Raw genomic sequence first — 22275 nt, 5'->3', positions numbered from 1 at the left:
AGTTTAAACCAATTTTATCTTAACCTAGTTCCAAGTTGCGTATTTTTGTCGTGCAAAAAGCATAAACTAAACTAAACAATTTGAAAACAAGTAATGGCAAATTACTAAGGTTTCCGAATCCCCCTCGCCAAGTCAAACAACATGTCTTGCATTTTATGTATACAATAGTCAATCCAAATACATTGTTCAAAAGTTGTAACCACGCAAATTAAATCATTCGATGAATCCATCCGTTAAAAGAATCACAACGAATATTTAATTGAGATCAAATCATCCACTATATCCGTAAATCACAATGGATATTAGTCTCAATCCAATCATTCGATGTACCCCCAGACGAAACACAATGAATATTAAATTAAACATGAGTATAAAACCAACATTTAATCAATTAAACTTAATCAAACTGTTGAATTGGCTTTTGAACAACACTTTTATAAAATAGTCTAATTGTATATATAAAACGACAAGAACATGTATGTTTATCAATGACGAGGCTTCATCTTCAACCTTAGTTGAAGAATTAGTCTCTCATGACAAAATAAATCATAAAGAAACTAAATTACTTCATTAAAATTAAAAACTTACAAAAGAATTCGAGTTCCAAGCTACAAAAACCCAGAGAACACGAAAAACGACCAAGAACGGCGCCCCCGGCGCGTCTCCGTACGTTTACAATGGAAAAGAATGATATTTATAAGTTAATTTTAGGGTTTCAGCGCTGCCAGGTCGGTCGAGTGCGCTCGATCGAACTCGTGCAACAAGTTTCCTGCTGCACAAGGCGCGAGTGTGCTCGATCGCACTAAACGTGCGCTCGAGCACAATTCCAGTCGGAATTAGCCCACTCTTGTGAAACATGACTTTGTATATCTTTGAGTTAGCTTTCCAATGACATCAAGATCATCTCAATCCGAGCTATACAACTCTAGATATGAACTTTTTAGTGGGACTCATCGGGTGCGAATCATCGCTCGATCCCAATTTGCTGCAAATGCTCCATGAAGTGTCTTAAGCCCTAGAATTAATGGAATGAGTTGCAAATATCACCTTAAAGCCGCATTTCTTTCTTAACAAACTGCAAATCACTAAAACACCAAAACTAACCAAAAACATCAGAAATTAACACAGCTAAGAGCTTAACAAACATAAGTTAAGGGGCCCAAATATACAATATTTAGCACTCATCAATTGGTTTTATATTAATACAAAATCTCCTAGCATATTTAGCTGATATAAAAGAATGAGTAGTTTCAGAATCGAATAAAACCACAGCCTTGCCAAATAAGAGAGTTAGAATACCTGTGATTACTCCATTCTCCGTTTCTCCTTCACCTAGTGTGAGGGCATAAACCCTGGCTGGAGTGGGTGGAATGCGATTATTCCTTGCCTGTAGTGATGCAGCACCTCCTTTTGCCCTTGGGCAATCCCTTGCAAAGTGACCGGCCTGACCGCATCGGTAGCACATATTAGTCCCTGTACGACACAATCTGTTGTGGGGGAGTTGGCATTTTGGACAAGGCGCGCCGATGGCTGAACTCGGTCCATTCCCTAAGGGTTTGACTCCATGATTATTTCCGTTCGGTCTTCATTTCCGTCCAGCTTGGTTTTGATTTGGTCGGGGTGCAGCCCTCTTTCGTGTTTCCGCCATTGCCAAAGCACTCCTCCTCACGCTCTCCTCAGCTAAAGAGGCCTTGTTGACTAATTCCACAAAATCTTGAATTGCAAAGCATACAACACGTTCATGGATTCGTGGGTTGAGGCCCTGTTCAAACTTCCTTACTCGATTTTGTTCATCCGCCACCAGGTAGGAAGCAAAGCGAGCCAATTCATTGAAGCGGCCAGCATACTGGGCGACTGTCATATTTCCCTGGGTGAGGTCCATGAATTCTCGAGCCTTCACGTCCCTGAGAATCTTGGGAAAATATTGTTGGAGAAATTCTTTCTGAAATCGCGGCCAAGAGATTGCTTCCTCCCTGCTTAGTTCTTGAATCAGTAATACCTTCTTGGTGGTCCACCAGTGCCTGGCTTCACCTGACAGTTGAAAATCAATGTATTGTACTTTCTGTTCTTCTGTACAACCTGCAAGTCGCAAAATTTCTTCCACATCGGTTAGCCAATTTTCGCACTCCATAGGATCTCGTTTCCCATTGAACGGAGGAATGGGGAGTCCCTCGAAGCGTTTGAATGGGCAGCCGCGCTCATCCTCACGGGGTGCTTCTCTTCTAAGATCAGTTATGGCTGTGACGAATTGCCTAGCCATAGCTTGAAACATCTGAGCCATATCTAGAGTAGCCTCAACTTCCAAACCTTGGGATGATCCTTCTCCTCCTTCTGCCATGACTCTATAACGTAACAAAAAGTAGAGTTTCCTATCTAACTACTTGCAAAAATCATAAGCGTAGTGACACAATCTAACCTAAGCCTAGGTTTCTACGTTATTTCCTAGGTTAAAAAAAAAAATACAAGTCAAACTCATAGTTGACTTGGCTCTGATACCATACTTGTCACGCCCCCGAATAAGGTGAATAGGGAAAACACGAACTTAAAAGAAAATCACAACAATTAAGGAACAATTATCAGAGATCATTACATTAATACTAAGTAGCAAGTAAAGATAGGAAGTCAAAAAGTTATATAGGATTAGTGTTTTACTATGAACATTTACAAAATTTCGTTTACACATGAGCTGGGAATCCAAACAAACATTTCAAGCCCTGTCAGAAGGCATAATCAAAATAGACCACTATAGGGGGTTATAACCTCCCCATGCGTCAAGTGTTCTCCTATATATACATAACAAAAATTGTGCAGTTTACCAAAAAAACAAAAGCCTGCACACAACAATGGCTTGATCTTTACAACCCATTGGAATCCCAAGCTCTCACACTCCTACGGCTCCGTAAAACAGTAGGTCTAGGTATCCCAAGCATAGGGCCATATAATAGGGTCCTCAAAAATGAGAACACCTACGGGCAGCCCCATTCTCAACACTATTATATACAACGACATTTGAAAAAATATAAAAGGGAAATGGGGTGAGTTCGACAACTCAGTAAGTAGCCACAACACCAAGATGCTATAAAACATGCTATGCAGAATTTATGCTATAATCTCAATTATGCACAATAATAAAATAATTGACAATTAATACAAAAATAGCAAGTAACTTCTGAGATATGCAAGCACTTCATTTTACTTTCTTTCAAAACTACTGTTTTACCCTTTTGACCCGACACCACAAATTTACCGTGAGCGGCGCACGTTGGCTTGTCCTGAAGGACCTATATGCTCATCTTGTCATCATAGGGGAGAGCTACCAGGTTGGGAACTTCCCTAGGTGAAGGCCACCTGGCCGGTAGCACACACCTTCTCGTAACCGTCCTTCGGTGTGTTTGCCATGCTACCCTATGCGGTACCGATCGTCACTATAATCGTGTCTCGGGTTAAACATTTTTAACATGAATGCACATACAATATTTCATATAATCTGTAAACTCATCTGTAACTATATACTGTGCCATGAATGCACATATAACATTTCATATGATCTGTAAACTTATCTGTGCCATGACTTTGAGAGCTCTTTTCATTCATAATTGCAATTATGCATAAATCACGAAATATGGTAATTGTAACATATAAAATTCTTAAACAATATGATTGAATAAAACTTGGCATTAAAATATGAAAGGAAGTGCAATTAAAAATCATGTAAGTGGATTCTTTATAAAATTCCCAACATTTTTCAAAAGATTTATAATAAAAATTTGTTGGGGTTTTTAGTGTTGTGTCCCCTTACTTGGATTTGACGCTGGGTTGGGTCGAGTAGTCCTTTCACCGAAATAAATTGTAAAGATGAACTTAGAAGAGTATTTAAAGTTTTAGTCAAAGTTTTAAATAAAATATTCATATATATATATGCTAGAATGGGAGTTGCTAAAAGAGAAACTAAAAATACCTGCTACTGAGGTCGTGAGGGGAGGAGAAGACCTTGGGTATATATATAGTGGGGGGAAGGAGAGCTGAGAGAGATATAAAATAAGAAATAAACTAAGCTTATTGACATGTGTAAAAAGGCTATGGAAGGAAGCATGCAAGAGGACACATACTCCTTACGTGGAGGCTTGCATGAAAACACTTGGCACCTTCAAAAAGGGTAGGACACGTTGATGGCTTGGAGGCTATGCCTCTTCTTCTTCTTCTTTTTTATGTTTTATTTTTTATTTTTTTTATTTAAATAATAATAATAATTATTATTAAGTAATAAATCTAAAAGCTCCCAAATATTTAATAGGCTAACAACCCCACTAATATTCTGCTAACAAAAAGAGTCTTCATATATATATAAACAAAATGCTTTATAATTTTATTTTAATCTATAAAATTTATAGGATGTCACAATATCCTCACAAAGTTACAAAATTTTGCAATTCAACCACTTCGTGACGCATGTGATAATTTTTCTCCTAATCTTCCCATATTGCTCCTAATTTTTTTCAATAAAAAAGGAGAAGTACATTTTACCCCCAAAGTTTGAGCCGATTTTCAATTCGACTCTCAATGTTTTAATTTTTACAATGCACCCCCTAAAGTTTAAAATTTTTACAATTCAACCTATCCATCAGTTAAAATCGTTTTGACTACTGAAAAAGTGATTACATAACTCGCAGGTGATCACTTAAGCCCATTCTTTCTCCAAAATGCCCCCACCCACACTATTAATCCTCTAACCTCACCCAAGCTCACGTGCGCCTACCCAAACAGCTCAATCCACGGCGACACGAATACAAATTGTCCAAATTGTCATGAATCCATGTCTACCCTTTCACCAAAACACTGACATAATCCAGTTTCAGCTCAGGCCTCAGGGCATTCAAGTCCAAGCTCTTGCAAAGAAGACCCATTTGACCGAACTGAGACCAACTCTTTGTGCTTCTCCTTGAACCGAGCGCAACCCACCTATGAGTCCCATTCCGGAAAGCTCCGATAAAATTGGTAAATGGGTCCGGTCCGGATTTGGTCTCCGACGAACCGGGACGGTTAATGGGTTGGATGGAGCTCGATGCGGATGGAAATTTGAGGAAACCGGTGAACAAGAGGAGCAAGAGCATGAAGCCCAACATGATGGCCACGATGAAGGTGTTGAGGGGCTTCAATGGCATGGTGGGCTCTGATCTCGCAGTATGGGTACTCTCCTTCTCTCTCTTTTGAAGAGAGAGCAAAGAGATAATAAAGAGATTCAATCAACGGATTTGAATCATGACAATTCAATAGTGGAGACTCAGGTCTTATACTTTGTTGGATCAGAAAGTTTTCTTCTTCTCTTCGGATCTCTACCGCATTGATGGATCAGAGAAGTTTCAAAATTGTTGGGGGCTGTTTCGAGTATGAAATACGAGGGGACTCCACTCTGAGCTGACCCCAATTGATGGTGTCGGTTGCTTTTTAAGGAGCCTCGGTTCTAGGTAGGGGTGGGCACGGGTCGGGGCGGGTCGGGTCGGGGTGGGTATCGGCCTTTTCCCCAACCCGACCTGCACCCTGCGGGTTTCAAAATTTCTACCTGCCACCCGAGCACAGACAGCAATACCCGTGCATGTTCGGGTATTGCGGGATGGGGCGGATCGGGGCGGGTATTGCTGGTTGTGCGGATTCTTCTCCAGATCCTCTTTCTTCTCCTCCATTTTCGTCAAATCCTCAAGAAACAAACACTACCTACATCAAACGATTCAAACTTATAAACACAGAATCCCGAAAAATAAACAAACATACACAACCTTGCAGAAAACCAAAGAATGATTCATGAAAGAGGTCTAGAGAGAAAAAAAACCTCGATCTACAAGATCGTGGTCTGTGGAGGTGGTAGCGGCGCAGCAGCAGCGATCTAAGGAGGTGGAGCGGCGACGTAGACTAGAGAGAGAAGCAGACAAGAGGCAAAGAGAGAGAACACACCGGAGAGAGAGCACGGAAGACGAGAGAGAGCAAGGGAGATGAGAGAGCGAGAGGGAGAGAAAAGGGGGGAGGCGGCAGAAGAAAAGAGAGAGAGGCTGAATAGAGTAGGGTTAGGGTTTTTTTGTTTTTATACTTATGCAGCGGGTCGGGGCGGGTACCTGCAGGAAAAAACATTTAAAACCCGCAACCCGACTCGCCCTGCACGGGTTGAAAGAATCCTACCCGAACCCACAAAAAAACACATGAAACCCGGGCGGGGCGGGGCGGGTTTGCAGGTTGGGCGGGTTTTTCCCCACCCCTAGTTCTGGGTCTACATCGGTGACTTACAGTTACAGATTAATCATGTGGGGTGGGGCATTTTGGAGAAAAAATGGGCTTAAGTGATCAGGTGATCAGTTTTCCATCGGTCAAAACGAATTTGACTGATGGATAGGTTGAATTGCAAGAATTTTTAACTTTAAAGGGTGCATTGCAAAAATTAAAACATTAGGGATCGAATTGAAAATCGTCTCAAACTTTGAGGAATAAAGTGTATTTTTTCTAAATAAAAAATAAAAAATAAAATTGGGGGTGGCTAGCCATAGGGGTGATTCGGCCACCTCCAAGGGGCCAAATGGGGGTTGCCGAAACCACCCCCAAACCCATTGGAAGTGGTTTTGGCCACCCCCACTGGGGACCTTGGGGGTGGCCAAACCACTCCCATGGGCCATGGGGTGGATCGCCACCCCAATGCGGCCATTTGGGGATGGTTTCAGCCACCCTCATTTGGCCCTTTGGATTTGCCCGAACCACCCCCATGGGCAATCCAGCTATTTGGGGGTGGATCGGCCACTCCCTTGGCCATATGGGGGTGGTTTGGGTTTAGGATGGTTTCGGTCACCCCCAATCCGGCCAAATAAGGGTGGCCTGTAGGCCACCCCCAAATGGGCATAGGGGGTGGTCACAATTTTTTTTTTTAAAAAAAAAAAAAAAAAAAAAACAAAAAAAAATTAGGGCAATATGGGAAGACTAGGAGAAAATTCTCATGTGGTTAACTTTCCGTCTTTTCATACGAAATTAATTATCGGATTGTTCAAATTGCAAAATTTTGTAACTTTATGAGGATAGTTTGCAAATTTTTAAATATTAGGGTTCAAATTGAAAAATTGGTCAAACTTCGGGGGAGTAAAGTGCATTTTGCCCATATCTATGCACACACATAAAGGCAAAACCATTTCTTAATATTAAACTTTAATTGGCAAATGGTTTTGCCTCTAATACATAGTATATTTGTTATTAATAAATAATATTGACTATATATTGTTATTTGTTGCTTAATAAAAAAATATACGAGTCGAGCCTAATAAGCGAGTCGTGCCTTATACGAGTTTGCTTACAAGCCAGACTTGTTTCGTTTAATACTCAAGGCAGGATTTATGTTCGCAAAACAACTCATTTAATAATCGAGTCGTGCTTATACGAGCTGATCCCGAGTTCACTCGCGAGCTGCTTCGCACACACCCCCATTTGATACCCAACACAGGTACCATGAAAACTTGCATTAAAAAAGATAACAATTCCATATCAAAAACCAAAAACCAGGAAACTTTCTTTCAACTTATCAAAAACCAGGTCCATTTATTTACAAGAGGATTCCTTTGGCTAAAGATCTAATGTGCAAAAGAATACAGAGAAACCAGGTTGTAAAATTTATACAACATAACAAGCCTCAGAAGAAAAGAAAAAAAAAACTAAAACTAGAATAAATTAAATTTTAATAGACTGATTTCAGGTCTAATGTGAAAAGGTGTGGAGAGAAACAAGGTTTTAAAATGTACACAACAAAACAGGCCTTGAAAAACCTAAAACTAGAACAAACTAAATTTGAATGGACAAATTCTTCCTGTTGATGTTCAAATGCTCCGGTCATATAGTGCAGTAAAGGTCATAGTTGCAGCAGTTGTAGCTGATGACAATATTGAATTGTCTAGGTTGTCTAAGCCAGAGGAAACATTAAAAGATGTATTGGTTGTTTCTGGCTTGTTTTTCTCATTGCTTCGCACTTTGAGGTCCATGAAATCGGAAATTAAGCCTGGCTTTGTTATCTTGTCATTAACGTTCATCTCACCGGTTAGCATCTTGACGACAGTTGACATAGACGGCCGGAGCTTTGGACTGTCTTGGGTGCAGAGAAGACCAATCTTTAGAAAGTTACAAGCCTGCTCAGCATCAAAATCACCGTTCAGCGCTGTGTCTACCAGCCCAACCAGCTCCCTTCGTTCATAAAGTCCCCATGTCTGCAGCAGGATAATCCATATGTCATGACCAGTCCCTAAAATGATTTCAAATAATCTATCCAGTACAACTAAATTCATCTCTTAATTTTTAAGACATTTCTTAAGAAAACCCAGTCTGATTTTCATGGTAAGAAATCTGCACACTCGTACAATTGAAACCCTACTAAAACTTCTGACTTACCAACTTTGAATAAAAGTTGCATAACATATAAATCCCAATTAAGAATAGAATGCTTTTGATTAACAAGAAAGGTTGGAAATGGCAGAGCTGTATGGAAGAAGACTAAATATTATAATGATATCAACATTAAGTTATTTTTATTAACAAGTTATATATATATATATACTCATCATCTAGGTACAATTCAACAATGCTTCAGCAAACTAATGCTATTTTTTCTAATATCAATGTTAAAAGTTTAATCTTGTATTTAGGTGACAACATTCTTCTTTTCATTTGTATAATGTGAACAACTACCTCATTAAGATTCTCTTTTCATCTTTATGATGCAAGCCACTGCAGCCTAAAGAAAAACAGTTTGCTTTTAAGAACAGAGAAATGCATTTCAGAAAGAGTCATATTTGATTGCTGGGAAGCACTTTGACTGCAAACAAACTAGAAAAATCAAAATTATCACAAAAAATCCACCAAGTTGATGCTCCCTCTTAACCACTTCAAAATATTCAATACCACCCTAGCTAGAAAAACCAACATTATCACAAAAATCCACCGCTCCATAATCTTGCCTCCCTATGGAATCAACATCATAGGTAGTGTCACCATAACATCCACCATCATGATATATTGCAGCACTACTGTATCTATCAACACTTCAATCTTTATCTCTGGTTCCATCCAATCTCCTTGGCGATTTTGTATTCTACATCATGTCTGTATCTTCTAATACATTTGTATCTTTCAACATGTCCATGTTCTTCCTTACGGTTGCATTTCTCAACATGTTTGTATCACTCGTTTTTTTTTTAATAAGTAATTTTTGACCCCAAGGGGAGGCGAGGGGAGGGGAAGGGGAAATTAGAGCATGTTTGTATCACTCATTACACCTGCATCCTTTGATATTTTTGTATATGCGAACACCATGGTATCTTTCGGCATACTTGTATGTTTCAACAATGTTGTATCCACTATTACGTTATTATCTTCCAACATTGTCCAATCATCAGCCATATCATCGTCACCAATGCGAATAGGATTGTCTTCAAAGATAGACTGCCTGCAGGCCCTATCATTGGTGTGAACTCTGTTGCTAAAACTTAAAACAACCCTGATTCGATCCTTGAAGGGTAGTACTTCCCTTTATTTATAGTAGCAATCCTAGACTTGAGTCAGTCAACATAAGAAATAAAATAAAATTAAAGTCTTAAATCTCCTAGATGACGGCTAATGGTCTTGAGACATGCAATGCTTACTAAGTCTTGAACCCTCCAAAACCAAGAAGATAATTATGCTTATTCCTATGTGGTTGACCTCAATTCCCATTGGTTGCACTAAACATGACTCATTATTTCTGGGTAACTCTTCTGTCCTACGTCAACTCATTCATAGATATATCTATTACATAAGAGTCCACTAACACCATCATTAACAAGGAAGAGGAAGGTTCAAGATCATGTAAAGTGGCATATGTAACCATGATAGTTTATGCTGACAAAGCATGTGCCTTGAGGGCACACTAAAAATACAACACAGGTCCCATATAGTGCATGGATATACTAAAGGGCACTTCAGACTTTACCCAAATCAAATCACTGCTTTAAAAGGTCTTTTTATTTCATACAATTTAAACTGGGGGTTTCCCTCAAAATGTATTAGATTGGGATCATTTTACCTTGATGATCCCAATGATTCTTTTTACCTTGATGCCTATACATCACGAAAATATAAGAGAACTTTTTTTTTTGGCAATTTCACAACCAGGAAGTCACCACTTAATTTCATCTGACAAAATCACAGAATATCTATGCAATTTCCATTTTAACAAAAAGGAAAACAACTGACAATTTCTTTAAGGGGTCAATAAGAAATTCATACCCTTTCTAGGAGATACTGTTCTTCAATAGGTAATCGTGTATTTGTGTTACATCTCCCACTGACTATTTCCATAAGCAGGACACCAAAACTGTAAACATCTGCTTTCCGCGTTAATTGCCCCCTTATTGCATATTCTGGAGCAAGATAGCCTCTAAAACAACAAATATAAAATGTAAATAGAAGACATTAAGTGTTTTCTAAACCCAAAACAAAGAAAAGAATGGAAGTGCAAGAAGTGATGAATAGGGAGGAGGGGTTGGTGGACAAATAGAGATTTCACTTGATAATTTTGATGAAGAATATGAAAGAAACTTGTCACATAGGGATGAAGCACGCTTAAGTAAATGCATTTAATCTGTACACACTGCAGACGAGCAGCACGAGAGAAAGATCCTATGCTTATACCCTTGTTCCATTGGCAAGGTAGTTTGTGGGAAATTGAAGCACAACTCAAGGAATAAAGTAAACCCGAGTTCACATGGTTATATCAACGTAACAAAAGCAAGACTTTGTGATAGTTGCATGAACGGCCCACTTACACCCAAGGCATAACATCATTTACTTAAAAGATCCCACCAACAGAACCTCCTACATGATTATCAACCAAATTGACAAGATTGGCTGTTAAATATTTATCATTTCAGTTTTTTGGGGGTTATACATTGTTAGGCTTTTGAAGTAGCTAATTCAGTGACAAAATAATTTTGGATGTAAGTTTTAAATCTAGGGTTGTGTTCAAGACAAGTTTGGAGTTGAAACGAAGAAAAATCAAGAGTTCACGATTTGGAACAATCAAACTCAATTTGGACTGATCAAACTCAAACTTGATCAATCAAATTTGTCTGGACAAGGAAAAGTTTGGATCGATCAAAATTTCTGCAGTGAGATTTTACCTTAGCCAACTTTGCTCAAATAACCTTGTCTTTCCCTAGTCGATATAAGCATTATAACCCACGACTTTGGGGGTAGAAGAGGCTATTTCACTATTGTTCTGGAGAGTTTTCATCGATGTTATTGAGCCTAAACAATGCCTAATCCTCTCCTTCTTGTGCCAAGAGAAATTCATGTCTTGAGAGCTTTCATTGCCTATTTTCTTGGAGTGTTTCTTTTAAACCACATAATTCATCATCAAACAACTGAAGTCTACCAGAATTCTGGTAAAGGAGATCAAGTTGAAGAATTGTCCAAATGTTCTGGAAGAACTACTGCGGTAGTGGGCAAGTGGATCGCTTGTCTAGTACAAGAGAGTATCAACTACAAAGGTTTTGTACTCACACTTTTGAAGAGTTCTTCAAAAAATTTCCACTTTGTCACTAAATTACTTGTGTTGATTGCTTTATCGCTTTCATTATATGTGGTGAATAGTTGTGTGGTTGCTTATTTTTAAATTCCGCGTTATTTTTATAAACACATATTCAACCCCCCTTCTAGATGTTATTGGAGTCTTGGACTATAATTTTCATACTTGATGGTTGTTTCTCAATTCATTCCATCTCACTGCAGAATCAGACATGAGATTTTCTTCTCATCCAGGAAAGCTAAAGGGTGGCCCTAAAAGTGGATGACTAAGACAGTCTAAACAAGATGGCTTTTCATGTCCATTTATGGGCCCGATGTTAATCCCTCACCACCCAATCATTACTTTCATAGAATCCAAAAAGACAGTATTAATAAAAATGTTTTACGTTTCAAACATTATATACTCAGAATAAAATTGATAAACCATAGTTCTGAATTTAGACTACCAATTACTTAGAAAACTAAAACACAATTAAGCAAGGTAAAAAAAATACTAGAACTTACATCGTTCCTGCCACGCGTGTGCTAACATGAGTCATGTTGGGTGGGATAAGCTTTGCAAGCCCAAAATCTGAAATCTTGGGTGTTAGATCTTTATCAAGGAGAATATTGCTTGCTTTGATATCTCTGTGAACAATATGCGGTCGTACTTCCTCATGAAGGTAGGCAAGCCCACGTGCAATCCCAATGCAAATTTTAAGTCTTGTTCTCCAATTAAAGTAGATATTACTCTGACTTCCACCTGGAAGTGAAAAGGTTCTAGGGCAATTAGGTGCTGGTTGATTTAACAATTATCAGGGTCAGTGTAAGATCCATGTCCACAAAAATTGAATGCTTTTATGCTGATTATTTTGAAGTAATATATATATATATATATTAGGGAAAGGAATTTTTTAACAAATATGTATTCCTGAAACTCTTCCCATAAAAGAATTTCTATGACAGAGCAATTTCTCCATGGCACAAAGCACAGGTTCAATAGTATAATACTAGTAAGGAGTAAGGACTTCAAAGACAAGGAAATTAAGAATTTACCGATAAGAGTTTGTGCAAGGCTATTATTCTCAAGATAGTTGTAGACCAAAATTCTATGATTTTCTTCCACACAACAGCCATAGAGCTTAACCAAATTTTCATGCTCTATTTCTGAGATCACGTTAATCTCTGTCAAGAACTCCCTCACTCCCTGTTTTGACTCAGCTGAAAGAACTTTTATAGCAGCAATCTTCCCATCTTTAAGCCGTCCCTGGCAACCCACAATAATATTTTTATGGAGGTATAAATCATGAGAAAAAGAATAAATAAATAAAAATTATATATCACACCAAATGTTTATATATAGTAAATGTTAAAACAGTAAATCTGCAGTTACCTTATAGACAGAACCAAAACCACCTTCCCCAATTTTATTGGCTTCACTAAATTCTTCTGTGGCAACTTTCAATTCTTTGTAAGTGTAAAGCTTCACATTGTCAATGCTTGAAACTTCTGTTCAAAAAAGCAAGGAGAAAAATCAGAAGTTATTCTGTTTGAAGAGTATTTGTTCTCAGGAAGTGATTATTTGGTGAGGACACAAAATAAATTGTCCTCAAATATCTGATATTTTATTATTGTTCGTTGAACCAGTTCATGGGCTTACCATTATCAACATCAAAGCCTCCGTTTGTCTTCAATTTCCCCTTCCTACTGAATAAGAAAGGAAAACAAGTCATAACTGAATGATACACCCGTGACCAGCTTTTCTATGTCAAACTGTCGATAATGGCTTCAAATGAAAACACTTCCAAGACCTGCCCACTCAACCATTGAAAATATACATTAGTCCTAATGCATCAGGAGGAAAGGAACATCAAAAAATTGAAAAGGATGTTAACTCTTGGAGTAACAATCTGGGTGATTCAAAGTAAATGGTCTAAAAAGTTTAATGGAATTTGAAAGTAAAGCATGACTTACAAAAAGTCAAAAAGCTATAGCCTCTTTGTTCCTACTTGGAGTGTGAATTCTTAAACATTGGGGTTAGCCTACTCTAAATTTGAGGGAAAAGCACAAAACGGCTAAAACTACAGGCTTGAAAAAATAAATTTTACGATGTTCTTGGAAGGGTATATTCGCATCTAACATTCCACATACTGATTGAAAGATACTGATTGACTGAAGGGAAAATCACAAAAGGCATTGTCTACCTAAGACTTTCATTGTAATACACCGATCTTCGTATGGCACTAAAATGTCCAATTGATTGCCTAGGAAACTAAAAGTTGAGATAATTGGAAGAAGCCAACAGTACTTCAGATAGGAACAGATTAATTGGACCCCCTATATTTCAGGCTGACCAGGAAAGAAGTAAAATATTCCTGCCCAGAGCAATGGGATCAGAGATGACGGGAGAAATCAGATATAGTTACACTACCAGTGGAAAACAGAAGCTTCAAACACAAGTACGATTTTAGGAGAATATATAAAAGGACCAAGATATCTTCTTTCAATTCGATTGCAACCAGAAACGAGTTATTTTGGCAGCTAAAATTTTGAAAGTGTGAGCATATTTAGTAAGCTGTTTCCATGACTGCTCTCTTTATCACCAATCAAAGGTTGTTTCATTGCTTTCTCTTCCCTTCTAATTTTGTTGAGAGAACAAATCAACACTTACTAAACAACCAAATCTTTCAATACTTGGCAACCAAAGGAACCATTTCAAGTTTACTTTCTTGGGGGAGGTAGTGTTCCGTATTTTCCACCACATAGGCTGTCCAAGTACACTGTTCATCTCATAGGATAATCTACTGACTGTTCTAGTATGTCACTATCAGAAAAATGAAAACCACTACTAGCCTAAAATAAGCAGTAGTAAAAATAGTATTGTCGTTCCCTTTCCATTTGATTCATTTTCCATTAGTAAAGACGTCAAGATTTTGAATTTACATGCTAAAGAGCAACTGCTACTTTCTTATTTAACACATACTTAAATCTAAAATTTGATGGCGCCTATATAATCTCATTCCAAATTATACAAGATATAGGAATTCTTTTCCCCAAGCTACAAGATGAAGGAATTACTTTTATAAAGTACTCTCTTAAACATTATTCTAATAGGGACTTTAGGCTATTACATAGGATTATAGGATCACATGACTAATAGCATCTACTATATTTGGAAACTAGATGGACCCGTTTTCTGATTTGAAGCTTTTGAAATTAAACATAACTTTGGTGATAAATTAGTGGGAATAGAGGTTAAGTTCAAACAGGGAAGAGAAGTGGTTCAGGTGCTTTTGAATCACACCTAGAGAGTAATGATTTCTTAGACCCTTACAATATGAAAACAAGTAAAATTTTTACATAATTATTAGGAAAAAGCTCCGCTCTACTCTTACCAGTACTAAATACCGCATTTCTATTGCATGCCAGACAACCAAAGTTTTATCTTTTACAGTTATTAGTAAAAGATGCAAGAGACAGAGGATCGGTAGATAGATGCACCAAAATTTGTCATGGAAAACGCATTGTAAATCACTCATTAATCAAATTCAACATACCTTATTCATCCTCCCCCCCACCCCCCCACAAAAAAAAAAATCAACATAACTTGGCTTTAGAGGTAAAGTTAGTTTTAGACAACACAAAAATCTAGAGGAAATTCAGTAGTTCAGGTGAATCTGTGTAATCACGAGTTGACTAAAAAATGACTTGGTCATTGAAATCCAATATGGGTGTTCTTCTTTTCCCTCTTTCTTTCCAAGATGATCTTGAATCTACCCATTTGTTAAGTAGTTGTACGTATCAGAATGACAGAATCAGAAGCAACAATACCAAAACAAAGACTCAGCCAGACCTTTTAGCATACATCTTAGCGCCAAAAAAGCAAAAAGCTTGTCCCTTTTACAACATACCCAACCAAATACAGAAACATGAAACTTCAAAGTAAAAACAAGAAACCCAGATGCGAAACAAACCTCAGGAGCTGATAGAGCAAGAGAAGAACCCGTTGACAGATTACAGAGAAAGAAACGATGAGGGATGCCCAGGCTCAGGGGAGTTTGCTTTGTCTAATACATAGGCACGAGGAGTCTTGACAACGTCAGTGAACGGACGCGTGAGGCCTTTTGAATTTTCTCTCTCTCTCTCTCTCTCTCTCTTCCCTATAATAGAGCTTAGGCGTAGACTGACTTTTAGCAGGCAAATAGCCGTGGATATGATCGAGGGAGAGACTACGACAGAAGCAGTTGGCGAGACTAAGTCGCGCGTAAATAATAATATATTAATTTGTCAACGGGTCACGGCTGCTGGTATGCCCAAGACCTAGTCACCAACTCTGTCGGGGATTCCCACGTACGTGTACAATGCATTTAAAAATATAATTTTTAAAACATAATTATGAATTTAGTAAAACCGCAGTTTAGTTTTAAAATAATTGTGCATTTTTAAAATCGTATATCATTGCTTATGATTTAAAAATGCATTTTTTGTTATATTTTAAATTGCAATTTCTTTTAAATTAAATACACTTTCAAACACTATATTTTTCAATTTGGATTTAAATCGCCCTCACTCTAAATCAGAATGAAAAATGACAACTAGGGGCGGAACTACATGGGGCTTCCCGGTGCCCGCCCCAAAACTCTAAATAGTTCCACGCCTAATGACAACTATCTGTGGTGGTGGTTCAATGACCTCAAAAAAATTTCATGTACTTTGATAAGTACTAGAGTGAGTTTAACTTTTGCAATGAGAATCTCTAAACCTATTTAATATTAGGTGTTTTGATTTTTACTAATGTTCTAATAAAGGTTGATGAGATTATGACTCAATCAAACTTTGTCTAAATTCATCGTATACCGTTTCCAAGGGTTGTACCTTTGCTTTTTCTAATTAGGAGAAGAAAAAAAAATGACCCACCCTTTTGTTTTGGGCTTTTCTTGTACGTCTAGTCAATTTTTTTGAAAGCCTTAATGACGATTATGCATTTTCCACGTGGAGGCTGAATGTTTAGAGATTCTTTGTTCACATTGTGGTCCAACAAAGGCTGCTCAAAATACTATAAAATTGTGACGTCATGCTCATCTTTAAAAACTAAAAAATGCTTGCATTTCAATATGAAAATGTGTGAAAAGGTATCCACCAATGACGGATTATGGTAGTAGCATGTCCTTCCAACTATCTGTGACCGCCGTTTAAATTGCCTTTTCTTTTTCTGTCGTTTTGTAAATATTCTGATGGATTCATTTGGCTGCTTTCATATGAAGATATCCAATTATAAGAAAGAGGGGAATTTCATAAGAAGATGTGAAACTGCCTCCGTCTCTCTCTCTCTCTCTCTCTCTCTCTCTCTCTCTCTCTGTATGTTTCGAGGCATGAAGTGGGAGAGAAACTGTTTTATAATTGAGGTTTTGAATAAGACAACCTTTTGTTTTTTCCTTTCCCTAGCCATTTCAGGTTGAAAGTCGAACATTCGGAAATCAAGATTTTGCTGAAATATTTTTTAGAGTTTTTATTAGAGGATCAATTGAATGAAAGGTAAACAAAAATTAAATTACTAATCTAAACTAAATAAATTGAAGTTTGAGAAAATTAATGGGAAAACACTAAAGGTTTCAACCTAATATTCTATTACGTATTTCAAAGACCTAGGTAGAAAATTATGTCTCATAATGAGAAGATAAAACAATAAAACACTCACAAGATAAATTAAGCATTCATTATATTTACGAATCATGACATATCTAACGGAATAGGTATTTGATATAAACAAAAATCATAACAAATCAAAATAAATTTGTCCTCATGAAAATACTTTCAAATTAAAATTATCATTGACATTCAGTTATTAATCTATGAAGTTTAACAAATAAAATAGTCTCAAGAACACCTAATAAAAAATACTAAGTTTCACCCATAGCCTTAACTAGATGTCGGGGATTATGCCCTATACCCCAAATGATTTATATCAATAATTTTGTTGCCATTCAAATTTTGTAATGAATATAAGTTGTTATTTACAATTTTAAATTATTTGAGCATATGTCACATAGTATTTTACATGCTTATTACAATTATATGTGTTATGCATGTGAAAGATTCTTAGATTACACTAAGCATGGTCTATGGTATGAGTAATAGGGCTATCACACAAGATCTTAATCCATAATCCTTATAGTATTAAACTTTGAGTAGTTCGTAGTTGGTAATGAAATTGGGCATTCCATTTGTGAAAGACTGTTAAATATCGAATTTTGATGATCTACCTTGATCAAGTGAAGCTGGAGGCTTTGAGTTGATGTGTAGGTATTATGCATTGAACGGACTAAGGAATTGTCCTTCAACAAAATATTGTCAATAGGAAAGACAATAAGTCATATAGACTATTTATAATATTGATTCTAAATCATGAGAGAATTGTACCCTCAAATGTGAAATAAAGATTATTTTGATACATTTATGGATGAGACCTTTATTCTGCTCAACATTCCCGGTGCGTTGGGTAATCACATGTAGCATTGTGAGAAAGATTTTCTCAATAAGCAATCCAAATCATTTTCTTAAAAAGGATAAGAAATTTTTCCTTGAGATAGATTTTATAGATTAGATTATTCTCTGTTGCTGGCTAGGGCATTTTGGTTGGGAATGCCAAAATAATGTACATATGATAAGGCATTCACAAGTACGAGAATAATAATAAATTTCATGACTTACAAATAAAGAGGTAGAGAATTAAGTTCAAGTAACTTTGGCCTTAATTTTGCTATGGAAGATTTCATGGAGGAATCAAAAGTCAACATTAAGTATGTCAAAAATATTAATTGTTTTAATAAAAAAATAAACTAGAGTGCAATTACAATTGTTTGGGTAGTGACCCAAATAAATTAATTAGGCTTAAGACAGCTTAACTAGGGGGTTTATTGGACTTTGGGTCACTAGGGACACTTGGAGGGGGCATTTTTGGCATTTTTGAATTTTGGAGCTACAGTAGACGAACGCTCGTGTGGGGGACCACACACGAGAGCTCACCTGACAGTCGTACACAAGTGCTCGTGTGGGGACCAGGACAAGTGCTCGCTAACTTTTTTGGACCGCTGGTTTTTATCGGAGCGTGCCACTTGCAACTTTAACCCCTCTGAGCTACAGTACACGAGCGCTCGCCCTAGTAGTACCACGAGCGCTCAATCCTTTCCTATTATTCACCATTTTGCCCTTAGCCTCTTCCCCTATAAATACCCTCCTACCCCCATTCAAATTTACAACCTTCGAAACCTTGGGGAAACCCTGTTGGATTAGTTTGTGAGCGTTGTGAGATTTTGTGAGCTTTTGGTGAAAGGAAGCGCTACTTGGAGGTTTTTGCGAGTGGAGGTAACTGATAAGCACCGAATGTTGCATATTTAAGTCCCTTAACTCGCATATGTTAATTCCTTAGCATTGTTATTTGTTTGATTTTATTTTGATTTTGGTGATTTTAGGTTCTTAGGAATAATACAAGAAAAACCATTTAATTTGGGCTTAAAATGCACTTCGGGGAGCATTGACAGCAAATTTGGATCAAGTGATGATTTACAATAAACGAGTCCTACTAAAAGGGTCATATCTAAAGTTTTAGAATTCCGATTGGAGCAAACTTTGCGGCGTTGGAAAGCTAACTCAAAGATCTACAAAGTCATTTTTCTTGAGAGTTGGCTAATTTCGATTTTTACTAGGTCAAAAGAGCCTCTGTTCAAAAGCCATCCGAATGGTGAAATTCCTGTCCAAACAGTGAAGGTCTCCGTCCGAACGGAGGTATGCTCAAGCACACCACAAGTACGATTGAGTGCACTAGAAGCACGATTGAGCACACCAGAAGTGGGATCGAGCGCACTCGGGCGCCCAGCATGCGAAAAGTGCCGAAATCCACTCGGAACAAAGTTTTCAGTCTCCTATTCCAATTGGGAGACTGATCTATAGATTTTATAGGTTTATGAGGGCTTCTAGGATTTGTTTGATCCCTATAAATAGGCCTTAAACTTCAAGAGAAAGGAGTGCTTAGTTTTAGACATAAATTATCTTCATGGAGGCCTGACAAGTTGAATAGGAGAAGATCATGGCAGCAGGCCATCCAAGCACCACGATGAGCGGCTAAATTTTGTAATAGGGTGTTGATGTAGCCCTTTCCAAGTAACAATAGTTTAATTGTATTTTAATTTGGGCTTTTATATTATGCATGATGATTGTATAGCTGTGAGAATTGATCTTAATGTTTATATTCAATCATTATGAATTCTTCTTTTGTATTAGAAAGTCTTTTATATTGATTGAACTCAATCCTTCATATTTTTAGTGATTATATGAATAATTGTTATACAACAGTTTTAATTGACATATGATAAATATGATTAGATAGACCATGTCTAGGGAAGACGGATTGTACTACACCATAGTTTAATGTAATTTAGGTAGACAATTCGTGCCAACCGAAGATGGGTTATACTATTCCATTGATTGTATGTATCCTATTAAAAAATTTGATAGGCCATATCTAGGGAAGACGGATCGTACCACATCTTAGTGGTTAGGTGGATGGTCCGTGCCAACCGAAGATGAGTTATACTTATTTCTTGAATGATGGTATTTTCTTGATTACTCGAGTGAGACGAGCCCTATACCATGCATACTATGAATTTTCCTTACTAATTTATGATTGTCCATTGTTATGTGGTTAGTGGTAAAATTAACCCCATATTCTATATCTTATCACTTTTTATCTTTATGTCTTTTATTTTATGCACAATCTCTTTTAATTAAGTTATATTTAATCTTGAAAAGCTTGATAACAATCCCTACGCAATCCTTAAATTTATTGGGTAACTTAAATGCCTTAGTTGTTTTATCCAATGGGGAGTCCATCAAATTTTGAATATTGAACCATGCATGATTGAGATTAGTTTTTGAAACCTCATGACTATGTGTTAAGTTTACTTTACACTAGTTGAATCTTGTAATATCTCATAATGCCATATTGAGTAACTTGATTCCTAATTTCCTAGAATTGTAAAGGTGAAGTCTGTTTTATTAAGCTTGCTAATAAATGAGAACCATGATTTTTATGATGCTGCATTGTTAGGAATAACATGGTAGTAACAATGTTAGTGGGTATTATGCCTTTTAAACCCTCACGAGACTTTACTAGTCCTCTAGGCATGCTAGAGGTTCAAAAGACTTATTGCATATGCTAAATGCAATCGTACATCCCACGAAAGAATGATTTATCTTGTTGCTTTTTAGTTTTATTTCCTATTTTGTATTGGTAAGGGACTAGCAATATGTAAGCTTGGGGGTGTGATAAGCACCGAATGTGGCACATTCAAGCCCCTTAACTCGCAAATGTTAATTCCTTAACGTTATTATTTGTTTGATTTTGTTTTGGTTTTAGTGTTTTTAGGTTCTTAGGAAGAATACAAGAAAAACCATTTAATTTGGGCTTAAAACGCACTTCGGGGAGCATTGACAGCAAATTTGGATCAAGCGATGATTCGCATCTGACGAGTCCTACTAAAAAGGCCATATCTAGAGTTTCAAAACTCTGATTGGAGCAAGCTTTAGGGTGTTGGAAAGCTAACTCAAAGATTCACAAAGTTATAGTTCACAAGAGTTGGCTAATTTCGAAGTTTACTATGTCAAAAGAGCTTCCGTTCGCAAGCCGTCTGAACGGTGAAGTTCCCATCCGAACGGTGAAGGTCGCCGTCTGAACAAAGGTGCGTTCGAGCGCACCACAAGTGCGATCGACAGCACCAGAAGTGGGATCGTGTGCACTCGAGCGCCCAACATGTGGAAAGTGCCAAAATCCACACGGAAGAAGGTTTTCAGTCTCCTATTCCAACTAGGAGACTGACCCACGGATTTTCTGGGTTTCCTAGGGCTTCTAGGACTTGTTCGATTCCTATAAATAAGCCTTAAACTTAAAGAGAAATGTGTGCTTAGTTTTAGACATAAATTATCTTCTTGGAAGCCTGACAAGTTGAAGAGGAGAAGATCATGGCAGGAGGACATCCAAGCACCACAATGAGCAGCTTAATTTTGTAATAGGGCGTTGATGTAGCCCTTTCCAAGTAACAATGGTTTAATTGTATTTTAATTTGGGCTTTTATATTATGCATGATGGTTGTATAACTGTGAGAATTGATCTTAATATTTATATTTAATTATTATGAATTCTTCTTTTGTCTTAGAAAGTCTTTTAGATTTATTGAACTCAATCCTTCATACTTTTTATGATTATATGAATCATTGTTATACAACGGTTTTAATTGACATATGATCAATAGGATTAGATAGACCATGCTTAGGGAAGACGAATTGTATTATACCATAGTTTAGTGCAATTTAGGTAGACAGTTCGTGCCAACCAAAGATGGGTTATACTATTTCATTGATTGTATGTATCCTATTAAGAAATTAGATAGGCTATACTTAGGGAAGATGGATCGTACTCCATCTTAGTGGTTAGGTGGACGGTCCGTGCCAACCGAAGATGGGTTATACTTATTTCTTGAATGATGATATTTTCTTGATTACTCGAGTGAGACGAGCCCTAAATCATGCATAGTATAAATTTTCCTTATTAATTTATGATTGTCCATTGTTATGCGGTTAGTGGTAAAATCAACCCCCTATTCTATCTCTCATCACTTTTTATCTTTATGTCTTTTATTTGCATTTACTTTTAGAAAAAAAATA

The 22275-nt window shown here is 37.2% G+C and overlaps 1 protein-coding gene and 1 pseudogene across 2 annotated transcripts; both read right to left on the bottom strand.

Annotated features, from left to right (window-relative positions):
- Positions 1-1174: 1174 nt before the first annotated feature.
- Positions 1175-2347, bottom strand: LOC132174233 (uncharacterized; annotated as a pseudogene).
- Positions 2348-7528: 5181 nt separating this feature from the next.
- LOC132176411 (cold-responsive protein kinase 1) lies at positions 7529-15814 on the bottom strand. Of its 2 annotated transcripts, none has more exons than XM_059588605.2 (7): positions 15531-15814; positions 13217-13367; positions 12950-13062; positions 12613-12823; positions 12082-12319; positions 10279-10429; positions 7529-8225 (listed from the first exon to the last, which is right to left on the bottom strand). In XM_059588605.2, exons 2-7 carry the CDS (start codon positions 13287-13289, stop codon positions 7842-7844), a joined length of 1170 nt encoding a protein of 389 aa, XP_059444588.1. In that variant the 5' UTR covers positions 13290-13367; positions 15531-15814; the 3' UTR covers positions 7529-7841. The 2 variants fall into 2 exon arrangements, with proteins under 2 accessions (XP_059444588.1, XP_059444587.1); XM_059588604.2 differs by having other exon boundaries at positions 12950-13065; positions 15531-15813.
- Positions 15815-22275: the final 6461 nt, after the last annotated feature.

This window comes from Corylus avellana, chromosome 3 (assembly GCF_965113065.1).
Source record: "Corylus avellana chromosome 3, dhCorAvel1.hap1.2, whole genome shotgun sequence".
NCBI classification, from domain to species: domain Eukaryota; kingdom Viridiplantae; phylum Streptophyta; class Magnoliopsida; order Fagales; family Betulaceae; genus Corylus; species Corylus avellana.
This window is presented reverse-complemented; position numbering and strand designations above follow the sequence as displayed.

Coding starts and splice junctions, on each gene's coding strand:
- LOC132176411 (XM_059588604.2), bottom strand. CDS start 13,289: ATGACTTGTTTTCCTTTCTTATTCAGTAGGAAGGGGAAATTGAAGACA. Junction 12,320..12,612: donor CCTTGCACAAACTCTTATCG/GTAAATTCTTAA, acceptor TTTCACTTCCAG/GTGGAAGTCAGAGTAATATC. Junction 10,430..12,081: donor ACACGCGTGGCAGGAACGAT/GTAAGTTCTAGT, acceptor TTGTTGTTTTAG/AGGCTATCTTGCTCCAGAAT.